Below are 20008 nucleotides of genomic sequence, written 5' to 3'. Positions count from 1 at the left end.
TGGCTGTGGCTCAAAAGAGGGGAACCATGGAGTCATAAGTAGTTAGCCATCTGGACACAAGCTGGGGTCTAATCAGCCCCGGCTGGGTCACCTGGAGGAGGTCGTATGATGTTGAAAGACCCGAAACACTCGATGATTCCAGGAGCATCACTGAGGATGTGTCCAGAAGCATCAATAGATGTATGTACACAGCATTGTACTGCTTCCACAAAACAACAAAAACTGACGAATAAGGTCAGGGATAATAAACTCGATTCTCATTCTCCACCCTTTGCCCCCCACAGCCTTGCCTGCACCGAACCAACCCCTTCCTTTCCTTTTCGAGGTGGAAGTGAAGCTGAGAATGGACCATTTCGACTCATGAAGACTCTGCTGATTGACAGTGACTCCCTCCCGTCAGTACCACAACCCACTCCTTGCCCCCACAGTCTACCCAACGACCCTCTCTGTTTCGCCAGGGCAAAGCTCTCGGCATTTTCAGGAACCCCCCCCCCCGCCCACCTCCGCGTAAGCAGTCTTTAGCGGTCGAAGTCGGAGGTGATATAAAACAACAGATTTAGTTTCTCTCTCGTTCTGTCGCTCTCTCTCTCTCGCTGTACAGTAGCAGCTTCCTGCTTCAGACCCTGGTGTCGGAGCTGCGAGCCGGGTTTGAAGGAGGCTGCTGCTGTGCAGTCGGAGGCTGCCGGACAGAGAGCGGGAGGGCGGCAACGTCAGGCACCGATAATGTCTTCCAGGACGCGGGAGACCTGTTACTCCTGCGGCGCCTCTCCGCTGCCCCCCCAGCAGAACCACGACACCTCCTTGGCCACCGGGGCTGCGAGCGGCGCTGGCAGGGTGTAAGTGCAGCCGGCTGCAAGCCGTCAGAGATGGGGAAGCCGTGGTGGAGCTGGTCGGCAGCGCCGGCAAGAGGTGTGGGAGCGGACGAAGGAGAGAGCGAGAGGGAGAAGAAATGGGCTGAGCTGTTCCAGCGTTTTGACACGAATAAGGATGGACAGGTGGATATAAAGGAACTGGGAGAAGGCCTCAGAGCCATGGGCATATCGATGGAAGGCAACACTGAGCAGGCACGGTATTTTTCATTTCATGATTCCCTTTGTTTCGGATTTAGACTTGTTCGGTGAATCCAACCGATTTTATTGCTCCCCGTTTCGAGGATAGCGGTCTGGTGCGCAGTCGATATCAGCCCGTCCCACGGCATGGGTCTGTCCGAGTGGGAGGTCCGACGGTGACTGACGGGAGGCGATATGGGGTCAGCATTAGTACAATGCTCTCCGATACTGTCGCTTCCTCTTTCATACACGGGACGTCTCAGAATTAGCTGACCTCACCGGGGCAGAAATCATATGACTGAGACGTCGACTTCTGTTACATAGACACACTGCGAGCTGGGACAGACACATTACACACACACACACACATTTTGTGTAGGACATCCAGTTAGTATTTTGCACACGTGGTCTGTGTGGGACAGTTACACACACGGTCAGTGCTGAGACAGTTCTTTACACACACTGTCAGGGTGATAGAGTTGTGTTGTGTACACGGTCGGTATGGGGACAATTCTGTCATACAAACCGCCAGTGTTGGTTCAGTTGTGTTCACGCACGCTCAGGGCTGAGATATTGGTGTCACACACACAGACGGTTGGGATTATGTTCCACACGGTCAGTGTTGGGCCAGCTCCGTTACACACAGTCAGTGTTGGGCCAGTTCTGTTACACGCGGTCGGTGCGGGACTCTGTTACACGCGGTCGGCGTGGGACTGTCTGTTACACCGCGGTCGGTGTGGGACTGTCACACGCGGTCGTCTTGGGGCTGTCTATCACACGTGGTCGTCGTGGGGCTGTCTGTCACACGCGGTCGTCGTGGCACTGTCTGTTACACACACCAATAATGGCCTCTGATCCACACCCTTCGAAAGTATTTGACATCCTGTGCTTGCTGGACCGAACTCTCCTTCAGCTCGCTGTTTGGAAGAGTAAACTCGTCACCTCCCGTTCTTGCCCCGGACTCTACATACATGCACTGCCTGCAGTCCTATCCCTGACAGCTGTATGACTCACACCCTTGCTCCTGAGCTTGACCTGGAGTTTCGGGTTAGTTATCTGTGTTGTTGCTAAGCTGGCATCGCCCCGTCTCTGTTGCATCTCTGACCAGCCTCCCTTGTTCTCAAGCCCCTGACCAGGAGGCACCTTGATCTCTCTTTCCCAACATCCAGCCCGCCTTCCTTGCATTGTTCATTACCATGGCTGTGTAAGAGGCCTGCAGCATGCCCTGGGATGTGTAATACCTGGACTAATGGTCGTCTCAGTAATAATGCATCAAATGGGGAAGCAGTTTGAGTGTTCTGAGAACTCTGAGTGTTCTCCATCCGGAAGATGACCAGATGGGAAGATCTATTTCTACCGCATCCCCGACATAATTAGAGTCATTTGATGTTGTGGTACTCACTGAGATTGGCAATTAGCTTGCAGATGTTTCATCACCAATCGAAGTGACATCCTGAGGACAAAGTTGTTTGTGTTTCCCTCTGGGAGTGCTCGCGAAGTTATCAGAAGGGAGCTGCATGTCTAACAATTCTCATGCCTGCTTCGTGTTTGCCTGTGCCAGAACCTCTGTGGTGTCCCAGTTAATGTGGTGGTGTTCTTCTCGATCTTCATGTACCAAGACCAGCGACAGTAGATCACGTCTCCGTTCTGCCAGTTGGTGTCCCTGCAGACAAACATGAGCCAAAGAAACAGGAGCCAATAGAATTCAAACGTCAGCTGAAGGGAGACCAATCAGGACCAAGACAAGCGAACGGGGGCCAATATAAATGCAAGCACCTCCAGGGAGAAACACCAACAGTGCCGCACTCGACTGGTGATGAAACGTCTGCAAGGTAATTGCCAAGATTGGCGAACACTGCAACATCAAACGTCTCAGCTCGTTACTAATATTCATCAGCATCCTCAAAAATTAGAGTCAATACATATCAAGTCTGGGTCTGTTGGATTTACTTGTTTTAGAGATAATTCTAGGGCTTCGGCTTCTGCAAGTTGAGCTGTATGATTCCCTAAAGGATATGCATGCAACTCATGTTGTTCAAATTCAGTTTCCAATATAAGGTTTATTCCTCTCTGTTTTGTGGATGTCTACAAAGGATAAGTTTTCAGTTTGTATACTGTATACATCCTCTGATATTAAATTGAACCACTGATATGGATTTCCATACTGGTGTGGAGATGGTACCAGGATTATGGGACATAATAATAATAGGAATTCTTGAATATGTTTGGTGAGTATGGCAGGTCCAGAAGACCTGTAACTTCCTAGCGTTCCCAGCATCGGCCACCTCTGAGTTGCTTCAGCATCAGCTGGAGGCGTGGTGCTCACTGCCTGCAAACTCTGAGTAGTCAGATGTCCAAAATCTTGATGGGCAGATTGTATTTGGAGAGCTGCAGCAACTCCCTGTACTGGAACTGTCCCGGTACTCTTCTTGTTATAGCCAATCTTTTCAATAATTCTAGTCCATGTTCCCAAGCATCTGTCCTCCGGGCTTCGTTAGCAACTGTAGGGTTCGCTAGTGTGGCCGATACCTCGTGTGAGCCTGGGAGGAAAACATGATACCCCCCCCCCCATCCATCAGGATTTAGGTATGGGCTACCAGGTTCTGTCACCTAAGCATATGGTTCGCACACAGGTACCTGGTTTCTATCTAAAAAGGGGCCAATTTGGTATCTCCGGGCGCAAATTATTGTCACATTGTTTGGATCCGGTACAAATTGTGGTGGTCTGAGTCCAGCAGGTCGTACAGCAGGGTTTAGCCCGCCTAATATGTTCGACCCCCTCATCATTCCAGTCTCTGACTTGAGCCATAAAATATTCATCATGTTCAATCTGAGGAGCAATCAACATATTATCCCATATTTCTGATAAATTATTAATACCTTCATAATATCAGCCGGCATTTGCCTGAGCACTTACTGGAAACCAGGATGTTAACCATTTTGTAGTGCTGTGTTGGGTGCTCTAGCACTTGTCAAGAGCTTTCTGAGTTGGACTACTGCTAAATAATAATTCTTTCTAAAATAATACTTTTGTTATAATGTAACCATCTTGGGCGCCAACTGTGATGGTATTAGGTCTGCTGACCACACAGATCTTAAGCCCTATTGGATATAAATACTCATGAGCACCCTCAGTAAAGGGAGATGTTAGTATACCTACCCAATCTTCGGTTCCCTGTTTATTCCTCACTGCGAGTTCAGCTGCCAATACCCACTATTCAAGCGGTGAGACCTCCTCTCTTACAAGAAGAAGGTACTTCCAATTAACAAAGTAATTTATTTATTCTCAGTGACACAATTAAATCCAGACGTTTGAAACTTAGAGGGATTTCCATCTAAAACATTTTCGATTTCAAACCATTTCGTGACCACGAGTAATTTCAAAAAACCCAGAGGATTTCTAAAACACAGGCACAATTTCTATAAACTACAAAGACATACCCACAATGCAGATAAACGAACTGTCCATCGCAGAAATCAAATCCAGAAGAATGGATTCTAGTTCACCCCGTGTTTCTTACATGCTTCTTGGTGCATCCTACCCCATTCCAAATAAGCCTGAACTGCTTTCTGCATTTATACAGCTTCTTGCCACTTGGGTAACTTCACATGTGGATAATATATCCTCAAATACCATTTATACACAACCAGTTGAAAAGCTTTTTTGAAACACAAACCCAAGTTACCCACCGTAAATGCGGTAAAGCTAAATTCCTTGAGTACATAAAACTTACAACTTATTAATAGATCGGTTATTGATATACTAAGTATTTGTTTCCATCTGGTCTAAACACTTCTTTGGACTAATCAACTTAGTCAGTGTCGTCTGTTTTGAATAAGCCAAATTAAATACCCCAGTGTCTCACACTGCACCTCTTCAACTGTAAGGTAGGAGCTATGAGCCAGCAAAAGTGTGGTTCCATACAGAGCTTGTTTGCAAAGTTGTGTTTTTTTTTTAACTTCTAGCTGATTACTGCTTGCTATTTACATTTTAGGAACTGAAGACTGGCTCCTGCTTATGACTCGAAGCTAAACAAATATAGTGTTTAAACTCTCAAGTGGCAGCTACTGTGTTTAGAAAGCCGAGCTTGTTAAACAACCAAGAGGCCCACTGGACCCAGAAAGTGAATATCCATCATAGCAGTGGTCGATGGGATTTATTCTGGCTGGAAGTCTGTGATCAGTGGTGTTCAGCAGGGATCTCTACTGTTTGTGACATATACGATAACCTGGATGATGACAGACATAGGTGGTTGGGTTAGTAAGTCAGTTTGCAGATGATACCAAGATTGGTGGTGTAATGGATAGCGTAGAAAACTGGCAGAGGGTACAGTGGGATCCAGGTCAGTTGCAGATATGGGCGGAGAAATGGCAGATGGAGCTTCACTGTGCCAAGTGTGAAGTGCTGTACTCTGGGTGATCAAATGTAAAGAGAGGATACACTGTCAATGGCAAAACCATAACATCGTTCCTGTGCAGAGGGATCTTGCAGGCAGAAAGGAGTAGTTCAGTGGGGACTTATTACGAAGTTAACGAGTTCAGCACAACTTTGTGGGCCAAAGGGCCCGTTCCTGTGCTGTACTCTTCAATGTTGTATGTTCACTGTCAACGCAACCCTATTCCAGCCTGTAACCCACACTCTCTCACCAATTCACCCAAATTCAGCCACTCACCTACAGAATAGGGGCAACCTATCGGTTGACTGATTGCCAAATATCTTTGGGATGTGGGAGAAACCGAAGAGGGTGCAGAGGGTGCAAACTCCACACGGCCAGCATCAGAGGTCAGTATTGAACGAGGGACTCTGGTGCCGTGAGACGGTGGCTCCACACACTGAATCACTCTGCTGCCAGAAGCAGTGATGTCTGACCCTCGCTGAGGGGCCGGAGCACACCGATTCCTCAGGAGCTGCTTCTTGTCGGGGCTGAGGGCAGAATCAGAATTGGGTTTAATATCACGGGCATGTGTTGTGAAATTTGTCTCTGCGGCAGCAGTACATGGTACATAATAATAGAGAAAAAACATGAATTACAGGAAGTATATAGATAGGGCAAAAGTACAAATAAAAAAGTATTGAGGTGATGTTAATGAGTTCAATGTTCATTCAGAAAACAGATATCAGAGGGGAAGAAGCCGTTCCTGAACAGGTGAGTGTCTCAGAGAGCTGCTAACATGTGCTGGGAGACCTGCATTCCAAGTGCACTGTGCCTCAGCTCCAAGTCAGAGAGTTGCCGGTTCAACTCCCACTACAGACACTCAGGTACAAACTACAGGAATGATGTTGTCAGGGACGTTCTTAACACAGTGCCTCCCAGGCAGAGGGACAGTACTGAGAGAGTGTCTCACTGTCAGAGGGACGGTACTGAGGGAGTGTCACACTGTCGGAGGGACGGTACTGAGAGAGTGTCTCACTGTCAGAGGGACAGTACTGAGGGAGTGTCACACTGTCAGAGGGACGGTACTGAGGGAGCGTCTCACTGTCGGAGGGACGGTACTGAGGGAGTGTCTCACTGTCAGGGGGACAGTACGGAGGGAGTGTCACACTGTCGGAGGGACAGTACTGAGGGAGTGTCACACTGTCGGAGGGACGGTACTGAGGGAGTGTCACACCGTCGGAGGGACGGTACTGAGGGAGTGCCACACCGTCAGAGGGACGGTACTGAGGGAGTGTCACACTGTCAGAGGGACGGTACTGAGGGAGCGTCTCACTGTCGGAGGGACGGTACTGAGGGAGTGTCTCACTGTCAGGGGGACAGTACGGAGGGAGTGTCACACCGTCGGAGGGACAGTACTGAGGGAGTGTCACACCGTCGGAGGGACGGTACTGAGGGAGTGCCACACCGTCGGAGGGACGGTACTGAGGGAGTGTCACACCGTCGGAGGGACGGTACTGAGGGAGTGTCTCACTATCGGAGGGACGGTACTGAGGGAGTGTCTCACTGTCGGAGGGACGGTAATGAGGGAGTGTCACACTTACGGAGGGACGGTACTGAGGGAGTGTCACACCGTCGGAGGGACGGTACTGAGGGAGTGTCACACCGTCGGAGGGACGGTACTGAGGGAGTGTCTCACCGTCGGAGGGACGGTACTGAAGGAGTGTCTCACCATCGGAGAGACGGTACTGAGGGAGTGTCTCACTGTCGGAGGGACGGTACTGAGGGAGTGTCACACTGACGAAGGTACAGAGGTGATGAAGTGGTAGTTCTCTCTGGTAAAAAATGATAAGTAATATTATTTATTTTGGATGATTGTGCAGTGTTCTCTAAAGTGAGAAGTTGTGATCCGGATGTGAAAGTGTGCCCCCAGCATTGCCAGCTGCTGGTGTAAATGTCAGAGAATTTGTGTTCGGGGGAAGGGAGAATGTGAACGTGTCTGTTGTGCATGTTGTTGTAATCCCAGTGACTGCTCACAGATGGAGAATCACTTTACTTCCACTTTTAGCTGTGACCACTGCTCGACTGAATGTAAACAATCCCAGTACTGACGTTTCGAAATGTCATGCAGGCGGAATGAGAGGGGCTAACCCAGCAAATGGGCCTACAATTTAACTCTGGTCACACAAGGAGCCGCACTGATTGGTTGAGGTCTCATGTTCACTGTGTTGTCATGTTCAAGTGGTGGATTTGGTTTACAAATTACTTTCTCTCAACCCGGAACTTCTCAGATCTACATCTTTGCACACAGGAGCATAGGTGGGATGAAGTAATTGTGTTTTCATACGGTGACACAGAGAGTAGGGCTGCTGCCTCATGGCTCCAGTGACCGAGGTTCAACCTTAACCTCTGGTGCGATCGTCACAGAGGTTGCACTTTCTAATTTTGACCCTGTGGATGTGGCTTGGGTGCTCTGGTTTCTTCCGATTCCCCAAAGCCGTATGTGTTGGTCGGTCAATTAACCACTGTAAATCAACCTTAGTGTGGAGATGGGTGGGTGAATCCGGGATGAGCTGTTCAAGGTGTGGGAAGGATAACATGGATTACTGTATAGGGGTGCTGCCGGTGTGGGCTACTGTGTATTGGTGAGACCCGGCGTAGATTGGGAGACTGCTTCGCATCATCTGCAACAAACAGCAGACCACCCATTTCAATTCTACTCCCCATTCCCATTCCAACATGTCAGTCCGTGGCTTCCCCTACTGCTGCGATGAGGCCACACTCTGGTTGTGGCTTCACCTCATATTATAAGCAACACCTCAATTGTATTCCATCTGGACAGCCTCCAACCTGATGACATGAACATCGATTTCTCAAACCTTCGGTAATTACCTCCCCCTCTTCTCCTTTACCACCAACCGTTCCTGTTTCCCTCTCACCTGCCCATCTCCTCCCTCTGGTTCTCCTCCCCCTTCCCTTTCTTCCATGGTCTTCTGTCCTCTCCTATCAGATTCCCTTTTATCCAGCTCTTTATCTCTTTCAACAATTAACTTCCCAGTTCTTTGCTTCACTATTCTCCCTCTCCCAGTTTCACCTATCACTTGCCATCTTGTACTTCTTCCTCCCCTCCCCCCTCCCACCTTCATATTCTGACTTCTTTCCCCCTTCCTTTCCAGTCCTGATAGAGAGTCTCAGCCCAAAACGTCGACTGTTATTCCCACCCACAGACGTTGCCTGGCTGGCTGACCCCCGGCACATTGTGTGTACTGCTCTGGATTCCCAGCATCTGCAGCATCTCCGGTGTCTCCTGTGTGTGGGTGTTCGACAGTCGATGTGGATCCAGAGGGTCGAAGAGACTGTTGGCATGCTGAAGGATGCTCTGGTATATCACAGCGACTTGTTGAACAGCTGCTGGTCCACGCCTTGGGATTCTGGAGAGGCTGTTACAAAAACGTTTCTGGAACATTGGGGCAGCAGGGTAGCGTAGTGGGCACAATGTTTTACAGTACAGGTGACTTGGGTTCAATTCCCGCCATTGCCTGTAAGGAGTTTGTACGTTCTCCCCGTGACTGTGTGGGTTTCCTCTTGGGTGCTCCGGTTTGGTCTCACCTTCCAAAGACGTACCTGTTGGTCAGTTAACTGGTCATTGTAATTTGGGGGATTGCTGGGCGGCGGGGCACAAAGGGTGTACCCTGCACTTTATGTCAATCAATCAATCAACAAAACATCCACTGGAAGATGGACGGGCAAATGGGAACTCACCAGCTTGAAGCAGAGGCCGTCACACTCAGATCGGATCAGATGTTATGTCTCGAGGCTGGATTATCACCTCCCAACACGTTCTCGAGCCCCAGCGTACCTCCAGTCCGTGGTGCCGTGAGGTTCAGGGGGAAGTTTTGGTACGGCGGTGCTGAGATCACGGCAACAAGAGGATGCAGATCCGGGCATCGCACTGAGCTTGATCGGTCAACAATGGAGGCACGGCCCCAGTGACCCAGAGGAGAACCGTCTGCTCTCAAAGCTGAAAAAGAGTGGAATAGGAGAGAAGGATAATCTCCCAGACAGGTGGTCTCTGAGGAAACATCTGCATCTGCCACTGGCACATTTGTGACCCTGCAAATTCCGGGATTTTCTCTGGATTTATAAATATACAATATATATGGAAGCAGTTGCCTTTGGACTGAGGGACCATGAATAACAATGAGATTGGCAGGACATAAGCACAAGAAATTCCTTTTGAAGGGTCTCCGCCCGAAATGTTGACACTTACTCAGTCATATGGATGCCGTCTGACCTGCAGAGTTCCTCCGGTATTTCGTGTGTGTTGAGAGTGGGAAGCCTCTGTCTCTGATTGATGACTTCGTTATTGATCACGTTGATCAGCGGCTTGGAAATGGACATTTGGCAATCAGATGTGCCGGTCTCTCTCAGCCAGCCCTCTTGCCTCCTCTGCTTTCCTCTTTCTTCTTTTCCCGGGTTTTATTGATTTTCAGGAACTGGATATCATCGACAAGGTCAGCAGTTATTGTTAATCCCTGCTGGGCCCTTCTGAAGGAAACCTCCTTCTCGGAGCATTGCGGTCATTCTGGTGAAGGCACTGGTGGTCAGGGGCCTCCAGGACACGGCCCAGTGAAGTGGTCAGAGCAGTGTGTGACCTGGAGGGGAAGCTGCAGGCGGTGTTGGTCACCCTGTCCGCCTGTGCCCCCGAGCAGTGGAATGGGTTTCAAGTTCAGTTTTATTGTCATTCATACTGTATGTTTGTATACTGCCAAATGAAACAACGTTCCCACAAATCAACGCGTGCTGTGCACAACACAGTACATATAACTCACACCCAACACATTATGTAATAGTACCGCAAATAAATTAATAAATAATCAGAAGCATTTATGACACAAGCCAAAAAGTAAACAGTATAACACTGCTGGTGCTTCAAATGAGATGAAACTCGGGTGGTGGCGGGGAGTTCAGTCATCTTACAGCCTGGAGGAAGAAGCTGTTTCCCATCCTAACAGTCTTGTCCTAGTTTTACGGTACCTCCTGATGGTGGTGGGGCAGGGGGTGGGGGAACAAATAAATTGTTGGATGGATGGGAGGGATAACTGACGGTGCTCAGGGCCCTGCGTACCCAGTGCTCGTGATAAATATTGATACTCTCAGCAGCCCTCTCAATCCTTCGTTGGGTCTCGTGGTCAGACGCCTTACAATGCCCGTACCGGACAGGGATGCAGCTTGTCAGGACACTCCTGAAGGCGCCCTGTAAAATCTGGTTAGAATGGGAGGGGTGAGCCGAGCCTCACTCATCTCAATCTCCCCAGGAAGTGGAGGCACTGCTGTGCTTCCTCGGCTAAAGAGCTGGTGTTGAGGGCCTAGGTGAGATCACCTGTTATGTGCTCTGCAGTGTCAGGGCGTTGATTAAGGCATTTACATGGCTTGCCTGCTCAAGGTGACAACCAGGAAATTTGTGAATGGGGATTTCCATTGGTAGTGCCATTGACTGCTTAGATAGGTGCTTTGGCTCTCTCTCGTTGAATATGGTCATTGTCTGACACTTTGCGGCACTAATGTAATTTGCCACGCATTAACCTGTGCCCAAACCATTGGGTCTTTCTGGATGCTGGCATAGCTTGCTTCACTTGCGAGTTGTTGTGTGTGGAAGTAGAACGGAACATGGTGCCATTCGGTCACCTGCTCATTCCCCTGCTCCCTCACCTCCATTCGGGGCTGCAAACAGTCCTTCCAGGTGAGGCAACACTTCACTTGCAAATCTGTGGGGTTCATCTACTGTATCCGATGCAACTCCTCTACATTAGTGAGACTCAACTTAGATTGGGGGTGTCAGGGCGCTGAAGCAGGGAGCCAATCGCAGGCCCAGTACTGTACACACAGTGATATTAATTGAGTAACAAATCCCAAGGTGCAAACAAAGTCAGTGTCAAAGTTCATGCAGAGGTCAAAACATCCAGAGAAATCCAAAAACCAGAATCGGGAAACAGGCAGAGTCAATATTCATTCAGATAGAGTACAGTTACAAATGCTGGAAAGGCTCAGGAAAATTCACTGGCACAATCTGGCCACAAACAGGTGAAAATATAGGACTGAAATACACTGAGCACAACCAGAGAGGCAGATGATAGGTGGAGCACAATGAGACACAGGTGGCAGCAATACAGGTAATAATGAGAAACAGATGAGAGATGGAGTACTCAGTAATACAGGGGCCAGAGTAGAGCAGGAGCAGGGACAGGAGCACATGGCAATACAAAACCACAGACTGACGGCTAGGGGGAAAACACACAAAAAGACAGTTCAACTGGAGGTACTGACCCGGGGGACCGCTTTGTTGAGTACCTTTGCTCCATCCACAACAAGCAGGATTTCCAGGTGGCCAACTATTTTAATTCCACCTCATATTCTCAGCCCAAGGCCTCCTCTCCTGCTGTGGTGAGGCCATTCTCAGGTTTGAGGGACAACACCTCATATTCTGTCTAGGTAGTCTCCAAATTGATGGCATGAACATTGATTTCTCAAACTTCTGGTAATTATTCCCCCCCCGCCTCTCCTTCCCTCTTCTTCCATTCCCCATTGGCTCCGCTTTCACCTGTCTATCATCTCCCCCAGTGCTCCTCTTCCCATGGTCCACTATCAGATTCCTTCTTTGTCAGCCCTTCATCTTTCCTCCCAGCTTCCCACTCCATCCCCTTGTCCCACCCATCTGGCTTCACCTTTCGCCTTCTAGTTTGTACTCCTTCCCTTCCCTGCTCCTTCTTACTTCTTCGCTCTCCCTTTCCAGTCCTGATGAAGGATTTCAGCTCAAAACATTAGTTGTTTGTTCCTCTCCACAGATATTGCCTGACATGCTGAGTTCCTCCAGCATTTTGTGTGTGCGTGTGTGTGTTACTCTAGATTTCCAGCACCTGTAGAACCTCCTGTGCTTGTGTTCATCCCTTTCTTCCTGTTTCCTCGTAAACCCTTACTTCCTCCCTCAGTGCTATCAATCTTCCTCTAACACATGTCATCAGCTGTGAAGAAGTTGCTCTGTGTGTGGACTCAGGCAAAAGTTGAACTAATTCAAGAACTAACGTCCATTTTACGCTCACGAGGTGGGGATCAGACGGTACCCAAATCGTTCGATTGTTCGTTACGTGCCATGCCGTGTGAGGAGCTCCTTCGCTCTGCTAGCCCACAGGTCATCCTTAGGCAAGGTGTAGCACCTGGTCAGAACCCCTCACCACCTCCGGATCAGGGTCAAGTGAAGCCACGGGAGCAGCTGGTGCTTTTCACAAGTCCTGGTTATGGGATCACTGATGCCAGGCAGACAATCTCTGAAGAGTATTGATAATGGCCGGAGTCTCCCATCTCGTAAAGACAATGCCAGGAGAAGGCAATGACAAATCACTTCTATGGAAAAATTTGTCAAGAACGTTTGTGGTCGTAGGACCGTGATGCCCACGTAAGCCAATAGGAGGCATGAAAATATTCTAAGGGTTGCCGTGGTCTCAATGGGGTAAATGGCAGGGAGAAAATATGAGAAATTGAAGCAGGGTTTCGATCAAAAAAGTCGACGTATTGTCTCTCCTCCCCCCACCCCTGATATTGCTCTATGTACAGAATTCCTCAGTTTCTCCATATTTCATCATCTGAGGCAGCGACGCCCCCAAATGGCAATGTATGGTAATTGCAGCATCTGCAGATTTTCTCCAGTTCAGGCACTCTGATGAGGGTCCAGTGCCCATGTTTAGGCCTTTGGCAGATAAGATTTTGTTTTAAAACAGCAGCAGACATTCTGTGAGATTAAAATAATGCTGCAGGTTCTTGAGCATTTCAAGTTCAAAATGCTGTAAATTATAATCACAAGAGATTCTGAATGTGCTGGAAATATTGAGCAATGCATGTGTGTGCATACACACACACATACACACTCACACACATACACACATATACACTCACACTCACACACACACACACATACATACGCACAGACACACACACACTCTCTCTCTCTCACATGAAAATGTGAAAGTTTGTAATTGGAAAGGCTGGGTGAAATAGAACCTGGTTTATTCTGAGATAATGTATTCCTGTGTAGAGAGAGCCTTTCCTTACCGAAGAAACTAGATTTGTAAATCAAAGATATGAACCCCAAAGGATCAAAGGGGTCATAGTAAAGGTTAATAAATCAAACCCTTATAAATTACAAGTACAGTAACCGAATCACATTGAAGAATACGTAGGCCAGAGAGATTTAGTTTAATTTGCCATTGTGTTCAGTACTGATGAGAAGACTAGAACTGGAGGTCTTAGGTTTAGGGTGAAAGGTGAAATATTTAAGGGGAATCTGAGGAGGACTTCTTCATTTGGAGGGTGGTACAAATGTGGAACGAGCTGTCAGCAGAATTGGTGGACGCGGGTTCAACTGGCACATTTAAGAAAAGTTTTGATGGGTACATGATGAGAGGGGTTTGGTCCTGGTATTGGTAGATCCAACCAGGCACAGGTGAGAAGGGTTGAAGGATCTGTATCTGTGATATCCTGTACCTGTGCTGTACTGTTACAGAGTCACAGAAAAGTACAGCACACCCTTTGGCCCATCTAGTCCGTGCTGAGCCATATACACTGTCTACTCCTATCGAACTGTTTGTGTTCACCAGGCTGATATCTATTGTCTTTGTTGACAACCATTGTAGCCTAATAGGTTATGGTAGTGTAGGGGTAATTCTGGGGTGTAGAAACCAGGACTATCAATTGAGGGACGTGGGTTCAAATCCCATCACACAGCTGGAGAGTTTATTTATAGAGTGCACAAATGGCCCTTCTGGCACAACAGCCAGTAACCCACCTATTTAATCCCAGCCTAATCATGGGACAATTTACAGACACCAATTAACCTACCAACCGGTATGTCTTTGGACTGCGGGTGGAAAATGGCGCACCCAAAGGAAACACACGCGGTCACATGGAGAACATACAAACTCCTTACGCGGGCATCGGAATTAACCTCCGAACTCCAGAAAGCCAAGCTGTAATAGCATTGCGTTAAACATTACGCGCCATGGCGCCCGAGTATGAACTTATACATTTAGCGAGGGGGCTTTGGTAACCGCAGAATTACTGACCTGAGAAGGAATCCTGCCATCCTTACACAATATGACGAGCAGAGACTGACAGCTTCAGGGATGCAGGTTCGATCCTGACCCCGGATGCTGTCCATGTGGAGTTTGCATGTTTTCCCCGTGACCATGTGGGTTTCCTCCGGGTCCTCCAGTCTCCTCCACCTCCTGAAGACCTGGGTATGTGGAATGTTAATTGCCCTTACAGTGTGGGTATGTGGAAGAATCTTGGGGCATTTCAGTATGGCAGTGTGTAAGCAGACACTTGATGTCATTACGCACACTCAAGTTGGTGGGCCAGTTTCAAGGTTCAAAGTTCAAAGTAAGTTTATGACCAAGGTACATATATGTCGTCATACACTACCCTGAGATTTATTTTCTCGCTGGCATTTGCAGTAGAACAAAGAAATACAATAGAATCAATGAAAATCTACACACTAAGACTGACAAGCAACCAAGGGGAAAAAGGAGACAAACTGCAAATACCATAAATAAATAAGTAGATCGAAAATCAATCAATAATCAGTCAATAAATAAATAAGAACAGAGAGCACGAGTTGTCGAGTCCTTGAAAGTGAGTCCTAGGTTGTGTTCAGTGATCAATTCTGATATGTTTTGTGAATAATGCAAAGAAAGGCACAGGACTCCGGGAATGGGGGGATAACTTTGTCTTCACTTTAAGCGAAGCCTGCACATACCGCGCGGTAGCTTGATGCAATTAACGTATTTTACATAGAACCTGTAATGAATTATTTAAATGAACGAGAACGCTGAATCAAACAATATATAAAAAAGATTAAATGCACAACAAGTTCAGTGTTAAGATGAGTGAAGTTGTCTGCACTGCTCCAGGAGCCTGATGGTTGCAGGGTAATAAATTCCTGAACCTGCTGGTGTGGTACCTAAGGCTCCTGTACCTCCTGCCTGATGGCCAAAGCAAGACGAGAGCATGGCCTGTATGGTGGGGGTCCCTGATGATGGATGATGCTTTTTTTGTGGCTCCATGATTGAATTCTGTGCCTCTGTAATTACATGTGACTCCAAAGCCACCGTTATTAATGATGGATAGTGAATAAAGGATAGAAGATAAATGGTGACATTTGCCAGTGGCGTGCACATCCTGAAAGCAGCCAGTAGTGTCGTGCACTTTGAGGCGAGTGGTCCCGGGTTCAAATCTGGCCGGCTCCTTGCTTGCTTCTCGTCTGTGCCAGGCTAAGCGTCGAGCTAGCAACTCAGCCTCGAGAAAAACAGACAAAAAACGCGCAGAAAAGAGCAACATCCTGAGTGTGATTTAAAAGCGCATTTGGCTGGGTGTGAAATCTTCTCGATCCTTCCGTAGAAGTTACTTATGTCTCACTTCTCTCCAACCCTCTGCTCATTCCTCCCAGGAGATCCTCCGGTCGGGGGACACGAATCAGGACGGGCAGCTGAACCTGACCGAGTTCACGGAGTACCTGCGGCAAAACGAGAGGAAGCTCAAGCTGATGTTTAAAAGCCTTGACCAGAACGATGATGGTATTTATGACATCAACTGCTCTCAGTAGCTCCAGTTAACTATAGTCAGAGGGACATACAGCATAGAACCTGGCCCTTTCGTCCACTGAGTCCATGTGGACCACAAACCAACAACACTAACCTGTGTTCCTACCAACTTCCCCCCACCCCCAGTTCTCATACCTCCCACCTGCACTAGGGGCACTTTAGGGCGATCAATAAAGACCATAAGACACAGGAGCAGAATTAGACCATTTGGCCCATTGAGTCTGCTCCATTATTTCATCACGACACATCCATTTTCCCTCTCAGCCCCAATCTCCTGCCTTCTCCCCGTATCCCTTCATGCCCTGACCAATCAAGAATTTATCAACCTCTGCCTTAAATATACCCAATGGCTTAGCCTTCACAGCCGCCTGTGGCAACGAATTTCATTCTCTGGCTAAAGAAATTCCTCCTCATCTCCATTCTAAAAGGACGCCCCTCTATTCTGAGGCTGTGTTCTCTGATCTTAGACTCTCCCAACAGACGAAACATCCTCACCAAATCTACTCTATCGAGGCCTTTCAACATTTGATAGGTTTCAATGAGTTTCCCCCTTCACTCTTCTGAATTCCAGTAATACAGACCCAGAGCCATCAAACACTCCTCATATGACAAGCCTTTCAATCCTGGAATCATTTTTGTGAACCTCCTTCGAACCCTCTCCAATGTCAGCACATCTTTTCTTGGATAAGGAGCTCAAAACTGCTCAGATTATTCCTAGTGAGGCCTCACCAGTGCTTCATAACCTCAACATTATATCCTTTAACCCACTGGCCTGTATGTCTTTGGGGAGGAAACAGGATTATCCATGTATAAAGGGAGAACATGCAATGGCCACAAAGACAGCAGCCAAGGTCAGGATTCTGAGATGGCTCTGGGCAACGTAGTGATTCACTGCTCAGAGTTTGTTGTTTTTTAGGTTTTGTTTCAGGCTGTAGAGGTAGTTTTGGGGACAGAGAGGGGAGTTAGGGTTTAGAGAGAGGGATGTGGGGGAATTAGAGGGCAGGCCAGAGTCTAAGTCTTTACTCCATGTTGGAAGGCCAGTGTTGTGGGTGTGGGACATCCGGACACTGGGCTGGATGTTGATCTGGCAGAGCTGTGTCAGTGTGGGCCAGTGACAAGTCACGCCCAGGGTCAGCGAGTTGTCCGCAGGTTCTGTAGTTAGAGTTCCATGCGGGCAGGCGGAATGCGGTCGGAGAAACCCCTGGGTTTCTGAATTGGTGAGACCGGAGCTCGAGGCTAGTGTTTGGGCTCATTGAGTCTATCCAGAAGCAAGTCCAGAATTTGAAGCCAAGTGTTTGATGATTGGCAGATTCTTGGGGTCTCTGTTGAGCACCAAGGCCGGAGGGTTGAATTGGAATTTCCAATGTTGAGGCCCGTTGGTCACAGCCCGGAGTCTACTGGGGAGGTCGAACCCCAAAGTCTGCAAGGCTGAGTCCAAGTCAGAATCCACTGGAGGCTGGAGACCAAAGAACGTGGCCTGTCCTGGGGTTGGAGGACTCTCTATGTGCATGGGTGGGAGGGAGGAATGGGGCTTGTTTTGCTGTTGTTGTTTTGTTGCTTGTTGTGTTCTGCTGAGCACCGTGAGCGTGGTACGTTGGCGCAGGAATGTGTGATGACGGTCAGGGGCTGGCCTGAGCACAACCTGAGTGTGTGTTAATGCAAATGCTGCATTTCACTGCATGTTTCGGTCTACACGTGATAAATAAACTTGAGTCTTGAATCTCAACCTTGAACTTGGATTTCTGACGCTGTGGGGCAGCAGCACCCCCTGCTCTGATGCCCAGCCACTCTACTGACCCTGACCCAAACACACAGTGTTGTCCTTTTTCAAGTACAGAGGATCCCGGTTAATTGGGACACATCGGGACCAGTACATTTTGACCCTACAATTAAGCAGCTGCCCCATTTAGCCAAAGTTTCATGGAAGTAGTTAAAATGGTATAAAAAAGACAAACTATTGTTCAATTGAGTAACAAATTATGAACTTCAATGAATTACAGAACAAATTAGAACACTGTTGAAACTACTAAAGAACTATATATCTGTGGTGTTAGTTCCTAATAGTTATTGTTGGAGGAATTCTTCCTGTGTGCAATGCTGTACTCTTTTGAAAAACATGAACAAAATCAGTGCAGACACCTAGTGCAGGTCATGGACTGCCTTCATACAATTTTTGATGGTTGCATCCTCCAAATCTTCACTTTAATTGTAACATTCAAGATAAATTCACAAGTTCTTTGTGGCTCCTAACTTGTTGAAGGAGTGAACAACTTCCCTGGGTGTTTCTGGTATTTCTGAGCCTAAATGCTTGAAACCGCAGTGAACAAAACAGTTCTGAATTGTCTTACTGCTTATTTCTCAACAATTATCCGTGACAAGAATCGCTGCTTTTTGAACGCAGACACAAGTAACTGATGCTATTTGAGCAAGGTGTCGTGTCTAGCATCCACACAAGTGCTCCCCTCTAACGCTATTTGGAAACTGTTCGGCAACAGTCTCCTGTCCCAATTAAATGGCATGATGTTGCAAATAACAGGAGAGAGCCCTGGCTGTTTTCTTGATGTATACTTTTTCTTTAAGATTTGTCCCAAATAACCGATGGCTCAATTAACCAGAATCCACTGTATTTACCGACAGACGACACGAGAAGCAGAAAACTCAACAGGGTTCCAGTCCCATTCAGCCGATTGGTGAGGACATGGCTCATCACATCTTTGTCTCACTAACTGGATTTCACTCTGTGTTTCCTGATTCAGATCTTGCTTCTTATCCCCTTTCTAAGAATTCATCCTGGAGACTGGAACCACATTAACTGCCCAAGACAAACTGCTCCCAGGAATATTGATCAGCCTTCTTGAATGGTGACGGTCCTTGTGGTGAAGGTGTTTGCATGGTGCTTTTGAGTGTGGAGTTCAGGACTTGCCCCGAGCTATGATGAAAGAGCAGCTCAATATTTCCAGCAGTATGTAACTTGGAAACGTACCTAAAGATTGCAGTTTCTCCACAAAAACCAAGACACAGGAACAGGGACCTCCCAACCCTACTCTGCCATTCAATAGACAATAGACAATAGGTGCAGGAGTAGGCCATTCGGCCCTTCGAGCCAGCACCGCCATTCACTGTGATCATGGCTGATCATCCACAATCAGTATCCAGTTCCTGCCTTATCCCCATAACCTTTGATTCCGCTATCTTTAAGAGCTCTATCCATCTCTTTTTTGAAAGCATCCAGAGACTTGGCCTCCACAGCCTTCTGGGGCAGAGCATTCCACATATCCACCACTCTCTGGGTGAAAAAGTTTTTCCTCAACTCCGTTCTAAATGGCCTACCCCTAATTCTTAAACTGTGGCCTCTGGTTCTGGACTCACCCATCAGCGGGAACATGCTTCCTGCCTCCAGCGTATCCAATCCCTTAATAATCTTATATGTTTCAATAAGATCCCCTCTCAGCCTTCTAAATTCCAGTGTATACAAGCCCAGTCTCTCCAATCTTCCAACATACAACAGTCCTGCCATCCTGGGAATTAACCTTGTGAACCTACGCTGCTCTCCCTCAATAGCAAGAATGTCCTTCCTCAAATTTGGAGACCAAAACTGCACACAGTACTCCAGGTGTGGTCTCACCAGGGCCCTGTACAGCTGCAGAAGGACCTCTTTGCTCTTATACTCAATTCCCCTTGTTTGGAAGGCCAGCATGCCATTAGCTTTCTTCACTGCCTGCTGCACTTGCATGCTTGCTTTCAGTGACCGTGACTAGAGTGACTGTTGGTCTCCATGAGATTGTACGACACAGGAGCAGAGTTAGGGCACTCTGCCTCTTAAGTTTGAGTTCCGCTTTCTGCCCATTTCCCATAACCCTTGATTGTCCTGTGTTCAAAGTATATCTCTCCCTCAGCCTTAAATGGCTGAACATCTAGGGCAATGAATTCCATA

The 20008-nt window shown here is 47.8% G+C and overlaps 1 protein-coding gene across 1 annotated transcript in view; it reads left to right on the top strand.

Annotated features, from left to right (window-relative positions):
- The first annotated feature begins 576 nt into the window (after nucleotides 1-576).
- LOC140191035 (mitochondrial adenyl nucleotide antiporter SLC25A24-like) overlaps nucleotides 577-20008 on the top strand; it is a 54453-nt gene continuing 35021 nt past the window's right edge. The window contains exons 1-2 of the mRNA XM_072248085.1: nucleotides 577-1064; nucleotides 15921-16047. Coding sequence (XP_072104186.1) covers nucleotides 867-1064; nucleotides 15921-16047 — 325 coding nt within the window. The 5' untranslated portion in view covers nucleotides 577-866. The remainder of the gene's footprint in view (nucleotides 1065-15920; nucleotides 16048-20008) is intronic.

The sequence above is a fragment of the Mobula birostris genome, chromosome 32 (assembly GCF_030028105.1).
Source record: "Mobula birostris isolate sMobBir1 chromosome 32, sMobBir1.hap1, whole genome shotgun sequence".
Lineage (NCBI taxonomy): Eukaryota > Metazoa > Chordata > Chondrichthyes > Myliobatiformes > Myliobatidae > Mobula > Mobula birostris.
Note: the sequence above shows the minus strand (reverse complement) of the source record. Positions and strands in the feature narration are given on the sequence as shown.